A 6566-nucleotide genomic window follows, 5' to 3' on the forward strand; every position below is an offset into this window, starting at 1 on the left:
CCTCCCTCACCTTTCTTTCTTTTTCATTTGCCAAATAGTCTTCCCCCCACCCCCCATGTTCCCAGTGATGCTTGAAACGTAAGATAACGTGTTGGGAGAGCAGTGTTCTGATATCCGGTGTCCCTTTAACATGGCTTGCTTGTTTTGGCCTCCTTATTTGCTCCCTAGCGTCATCCAAGATCGGCATGGATGCTACCAGCCCAGCTCTGGAAACCATGTTTAGCAATCCTTTCTACTCTAGAGCTAAGAGGTGGGCAGGGGTTGGGGCGAGAGACCTGTGCCTAGGTGTTTGGGAGGCCCATCCAGGGGCAACTGTTCTTCTCCAGTTGTTTCATTCAGTTCAAATTGTGGGAGACTGGCCTTTGCCGCTGCCTGTGTGGTCCTTGACCAAAGCAGTGTGCGACATGAGAGCTGGGGCAAGGAGATGACCGACTTGACCCATGTGGGCGAGACCCATCGTCCTCAAGCACCCTGGGGAAGCGTCATTGGGCTGGGACATCTCAGAGCTGCAAGCAAGGGCGCAGGGACCTCCCAGCTCCCTTCTGTGGCCTTTCTCAGGGCAGCTTCAGGGCTGGTCCTGAGATGGAGTTCACAGAGGAAGAGTGATGGGGTGAGGCCAAATAGAGGCCAACGAGAGGGTGCTGGAGCCCCCAAGAGGACCCGCCCTGTTCTGTGTCCCGGCAGGCAAGCACAGGAGGGTGTGGGGGAGGCATCTCTCTGTGAGTCTGAGTCTGAATCGTCCGTTCCTTCCTCTGCTGCAGATGAGTGAGAGTGAGACTCTGATCAGTATGGTGAACCGCATGGTGGAGAGCTCCTCCCCCAGGGCCCAGCTCTTCATGCAAGTAAGACCTCTGCTGGCAGCATGAGCCCTGTCAGCGCCATGTCAGCTGCTTGTGCACGGTCCAGCCCGCCCACCTGGGATGGGGCTTGCTCCGCCCAGCCCACTCACCTGCCAGGCCTCATCTCCCAGGCTCAGCCCGGTCTCCCTCCGTCAGTGCCACTGTGTTTCCTTCATTCTTCATGTTCATGGACAAACCCAAGGCCCATTTCCCAAACCATCAAAATAGCACCGACATCTCATGCCTGCCAGGGACCACAGATCTGCTTTGTTAATGTCCAGGGCTTCTATTTTATATTTGGTATCTTCTCCGCAGACATTACTGGGGATGAGGGCATGGGTGTGTGACAGGGAACCATCCCAGGCTACCGGTGTGGTTACTGGATGCGTCATGAAGGGCAGGGAGCATGTCCTGGACCCAGAGACACTTCTGTGTGTGTGTCAGTCCTGGTTCAGGCACCAGCCCTGTGACGGGTGTTCAATCCGCTAGGTCAACAGTCTCAAGTATTTCCAATGCTCATTCCGTTCTCCCGTGTAGGATCCTCAAACACAGCTGAAGGGTAACTGTTGTTCTCCTGGTTGTTACCCACAAGCCCTTTGGGAGCTACACACCCTTGGAGTCCCTCTCAGCAGTAGCTTTGGGAAGAGGAGAAAGCAAGAGCTGAGCAGCGCCTCTGCTCCTAGAATGAGCCTAGGACCATTGGGATGGAGCCTAGACCAGGCCGCCCCAGGCTTCCCAGCCAGGGCCCAGAGAGTTAGCTCAGCTCAGGGGCCCAGGTGGAAGCTCCCAGAGGTGGTGTCTGATGGTCTCTGGCAAAAATGGAGCAAGGGTTGTCGCTTTCCCACCTCCGCACGCCCTCTGTGCCCCGCTGCAGTAACCGGCCTCCTGTTCCCGCAGGTCCCTCCGTACCCAGAAGTGTTCCGGGACAGCGCCCACACCTACAAGTTAAACGAGCAGGACACAGACGTAAGAGCAGCGCTCCTGCTCCTTCTGTCCACTCCACCCTCCTGCTGCTCTTCTCGTCCTCCAGCTCCTCCATCCATCTCTCTCCTCGTGGCTCTTCACACATGCGATTCATGTTCTCTCTCACTGCAAAGACAACATTCTTCCTGTGCCTCCTCCCTCCCCCCTTCTTTTCCCATTCTCCCCCCTCCCCCTGCCTCCCACTCTGGCTGTGTGTTTCCCCCGGAGCCCCAGGCCCCGTGTCTCCAGCCGTGGGATCTGCTTCCTGCAGGAACTCAGACTTTGCTAGGAGGTCAGACGTAGTCCCTAGGTAACTGGAAAGAAGAACATGGCTGTGCCCAGCCCTCCGGGAGCTTCAGGGTAGTGTCAGACACCAGGTGCCAGTAGGTGGCAGCAGATGATTCATATAGGAACAGCCTGATAGCAGGTTCTGCAGGAGTGAGACCATGTGGGGATGGTAGGTCAGGGTCAAAACAGGTGGCATGTGAGTTGGCCTTCAGCTAAAAGGCCCAGAGGCATGATCTGGTTCTGGGGGAAGGAGCTGCAGGGGTATGTGAGGAATGGCATGAGTAGAGCTGTGCACGTAGGGAAGCACAGGTCTTTCCGGAAGAGAAGTGTGGCCTCACCTGCTTTCTCCCCACCTCCACTGGCCTTCCCTGGGGAGCAGGTCTGCCCAGCAGGCCTGGGAGAGGACCAGGCGAGGACCAGACCTCCGAGGGACCCCAGCGTCAGCCATCCTAGACCCTGGCGAGGGGAGGGGAGAATAGGTAGTGTGGACCATGGAGCCAGTTTACATTGTTTACTGGGTTTCAGAGAGAGTTGTCCAAACACCCTACCTACCCCTTGAGTCCATATCACCTAGGAGGCCTGGAGGGCCGGGCCACGTTCTCGCCCCAGCCCTTATGGGCTGGAAGACCTGGGAGGATGGGAATGTAGGAGCCTCATGTTTGGTGTTCAGCCCTCTCTTCTCTCAAGCTGACTCACTTCCTCAGAGAACAAACACACCTCCCCTCCCAGTGGGTTCCTGGGGAGTCTACCAAGGTGAAGACCACCTTCCTGTTCCCAGGAGTTTCCCAGGTCAAGGTGAAGGGCTAGGCTTCTCTGCAGGGGAAAGGAGGCGGTACCCAGAGGCCGGACCCCGCCAACCCAAGTCTCAGGTCCCCATCAAATCGTGTCCTTCACCCCCTTCTCTCTCCCTTCCTGCCCCCCACTCCCTCGGGACCCCAGAAGTTGCTGGGCAAATTGTGTGAGCAGAACAAGGTGGTGAGGGAGCAGGACCGGCTGGTGCAGCAGCTCCGAGCTGAGAAGGTGAGAACCAAGGGGTGGCCTTGAGTGGGGGCAGGTGGTGGGGGAGAGCTGGGGGAGAAGGTGTGGGCTGCCATCTCCATCTTGACTAAGCCGAGAGCTTCGCCCTCCTTGAACTGCTGTCCTGCCCTTACTCTCCTGGGCAGCCTCAGGCAGGGTGAGGACAACCTCCACTAATCGGCCTGGTTGGGCCTCTAGGGCTCCGGTCTGGGTAGCTAACAGACCAAAAGAGGGGAGCTCAGGGCCACTCACAGCCCCCTCCCCACCCCACCCCCACCCCGCCTTTCCTCAGGAGAGCCTGGAAAGTGCCTTGATGGGGACCCACCAGGAGCTGGAGATGTTCGGGAGCCAGCCCGCCTACCCAGAGAAGCTGCTGCACAAGAAAGAGTCCCTGCAGAACCAGCTCATCAACATCCGGGTGGAGCTGTCTCAGGCAACCACGGTAGGTCACCATGGAAACCAGAGCAGGTCTGGGCCTGCCAGGAGAGACTCCCCTCCCCTCCCCTCCCCGGCGGGGCTCCCCGAATCCCAGTTCTCCCCAGAGGGCCAGAGCAGGGTGCTCCTGGGGAAGGACACAACCAAAACCCAGAGCTCTGCCGTGCAAAGAGACAGCCGCTAAGCCAGGCTGCTCGCCCCACAGTCTCCATGGAACTGGCGAACTTTCCACTAACTATACCTGCCCCAGGACGGTGTGCAGTCAAGGCCACTTATTTCCCCGGCTGCTCTGTCTTCTCCCCTGGAGAACCCAGACCCTGGCAGCAATGCTGCTGCCTGGTCATCCTGGTGGGCCCAGGGCAGACCTCCCAGCTGATGGCCTGGGTAATAGCTCTCAGGGCAGCAGCAAAAGCCCCCAGAGAACATGGCCCAGAGAGGAGAGCAACCCTCCAGAGGCACAGCCCTTCCCTCCGTCTCCCTTTATCCTCCGCTTTCCGTGGCCCAATCTGGGAGAGCAGGAGGATGACAGCGCGATGCTCCCCGCTCCGGCCTGTCCACATGTCTGGAGAGGATGCTATTTTCTCTTACTTCGGTTTGCAGCAGGGCGGGCTGTGGCACCTCTTGTAAGGCTGGTGCTTGGCTGTCATTCGCATGTCGCAGGCCTGTGCACACCCTCCCCGCCCTCCCCAGATCTGCCGGCCTCGGGCCCCTGGCCCCAGGCCCAGTCGCAGGATGAGGGATGCTAGGCGAGCTGCTTTCTCAGTAACCGCTCCCCGTGCAGGCCCTGACCAACAGCACCACGGAGTACGAGAGCCTCGAGTCGGAGGTCTCTGCCCTGCACGACGACCTCTGGGAACAGCTCAACTTGGACATCCAGGTGACCAGGGCCCTGGGCAGGGGAGGGGGGAGCGGTCCGCATGTGCTGTACGTCTTCCCTTGTCCTTGTGGCCAAAAGAGACCAGAGTGGCTTCCTCTCTTGCTTTAGAGATTTCAGACTTAAGACGAGGAGTTGGTTTCTGAGACAAAAGACCAGGTTCAGGCCACTTCAAAGGGACTCTAGATTCCAGGGTGAGGATAGCGTGGGGTTCCTCAGTTCCATCAAATGACAGGGAATGCGTCCAGGAGGAGCAGAGGCGCGTGTTAGGTGTCAGGTGTTGTATGATGAAGGATTGAACAGACATAAATATAAATACACGATTGATATAAACCTCCCTCGGGCCGTCAGAAGGGTAGGCAGTGCGGGCTACACTCAGGCATTTGGGTAGGAGGAAACCTCGTTTCAGGAACTTGTTAGAAGCCCTGTCTGGAGGCAGCGCTGGACCCGCTGACCATGGGCATCTTGTTCTCTGCCTCCCTCTGTCTTTTCTCTGCTCAGCACACACCTCCGTGCCTCCTCTCTCGCTGGCATTGCAAGCCCTGTTTCTCTGGTGCAGTTAAGCCCTGGTTTCCCCGGTTTTCCTCCTGTTTCCTTCTGGTAACAGAACTTACCACCCTAGCCTTGCAGCCGGTTAGGTGGAGTGAGGTGAAGGCCTGGTCCGAGGACCCAGGTGGTCGGTGGGCGACTTTAGGAGGTAGGGGAGTGTGAGCAAGAGCACCAGCTCTTGGAGCAAACAGACCCAGATTCAGATGCTGGTCGCACAACTTACAGGTGGCTGAGCTGAGTCCCTTCTTCTTGTAAGCGGGGACAGCGGCCACCCTCGCCTCATAGAGCCGTGCGGCCAGAGCGGGTTAGTGTCTGCACAGCACTGAGCGCGGTGCCCGGGGTGGGGTGCTAAATCAGAGGTGGCCATCACTTTTCAAAGAGTGGGTGCTGTCATCGAGTATAACCCATGAGCATTTAGGCATAAGCTGGGGGTGGGCATTACAGAAGAGCCACCTGGAGCTGAAGAAAACCAGGAAACTGGAGCTCAGCCTGGAGAGTGGGCTGCCCTAGAATGTCCGCCTGCGGGGCCTCCACACCAGGACCTGTCTCCCCCAGGGGCTCTGGGGGCGGGTCCCCACTCTCTTGATTCCGAATCCTCAGGTTGACCTAAGGGGGCTCTTTCCTCTGATGACAGAGTCCTCTCCTTGGCATTCAGAGCTGCGTTTCATAGAGGCTGAGGACACAGAGGCTGCCCGCGAGAGCGGCGAATGTGCTGGAGGGTGTGTGAGAGTGTGTGAGAGTGTGTGTGAGTGTGTGTGTGTGTGTGTGTTTACACTCCCTCGTGCACAGGGCTCCTGCCTGCTGCTGGTCTAAGGGAGGTGGGGAAAGGGCTGGGACACTCCTCAGCAGTCACTTCCGTTGACCTGCTCTGTGGCTGTTGCAGAACGAGGTGCTCAACCGGCAAATCCAGAAGGAGATCTGGAGGATCCAGGACGTGATGGAGGGGCTCAGGAAGAATAACCCGTCCCGGGGCACGGACACGGCCAAGCACAGAGGTGGGTCCCTCCCTGCCAGCCTCGGGGCTGTGGCTTCACCAGGAACGCTCAGTGCCCTGGCTTCTCCCACACCTACGTGCTCACCCTCTAGGCCAGTGATGGCGAACCTTTTGAGCCCGGCGTATCAGCATTTTGAAAAACCCTAACTTAACTCTGGTGCCGTGTCACATATAGAAATTTTTTTATCTTTGAAACCATAGTAAAACAAAGACTTATATTTTTGATATTTATTTTATATATTTAAATGCCATTTAACAAAGAAAAATCAACCAAAAAAATGAGTTCGCGTGTCACCTCTGACACGCGTGTCATAGGTTCGCCATCACTGCTCTAGGCCAAGGATGTCAAACTTCTGGCCGGGCTGGCAGGTTTAAATAAACGATGCATGCGGCCTGCCGGCTGCACATTTGACATGCTTGCGCTAGGCCCTCATTCTGTGCTCAGAACCAGCCATGGCCTCTCAGGGCTCCAGAGACTTCCCCGGGGCCCCGGGGTGGTGGGTGGGACACCCTTATCCTCCCCTCTCCAGAACAGACCGGATATACCACTCAGAGATGCTGTTGACCCTGACACCCTAGATCAGTGGTTGGCAAACTGTGGCTCACG

General features: G+C 57.6%; 1 protein-coding gene across 22 annotated transcripts in view; it reads left to right on the plus strand.

Annotated features, from left to right (window-relative positions):
* Positions 1-6566, plus strand: part of PLEKHA6 (pleckstrin homology domain containing A6) — a 142557-nt gene that overhangs the window by 121699 nt on the left and 14292 nt on the right. For 17 of the 22 annotated variants that reach the window (XM_006771976.2, XM_006771974.2, XM_006771977.2 and 14 more), the window contains 6 exons: positions 762-842; positions 1737-1805; positions 3030-3110; positions 3400-3549; positions 4324-4419; positions 5849-5960. In XM_006771976.2, the coding sequence (XP_006772039.1) occupies positions 762-842; positions 1737-1805; positions 3030-3110; positions 3400-3549; positions 4324-4419; positions 5849-5960 (589 nt within the window). The remainder of the gene's footprint in view (positions 1-761; positions 843-1736; positions 1806-3029; positions 3111-3399; positions 3550-4323; positions 4420-5848; positions 5961-6566) is intronic. The other 5 variants (XM_006771980.2, XM_006771982.2, XM_006771969.2 and 2 more) reach the window with 1 other exon arrangement.

Source organism: Myotis davidii, unplaced genomic scaffold, assembly GCF_000327345.1.
Source record: "Myotis davidii unplaced genomic scaffold, ASM32734v1 scaffold246, whole genome shotgun sequence".
Classification (NCBI taxonomy): domain Eukaryota; kingdom Metazoa; phylum Chordata; class Mammalia; order Chiroptera; family Vespertilionidae; genus Myotis; species Myotis davidii.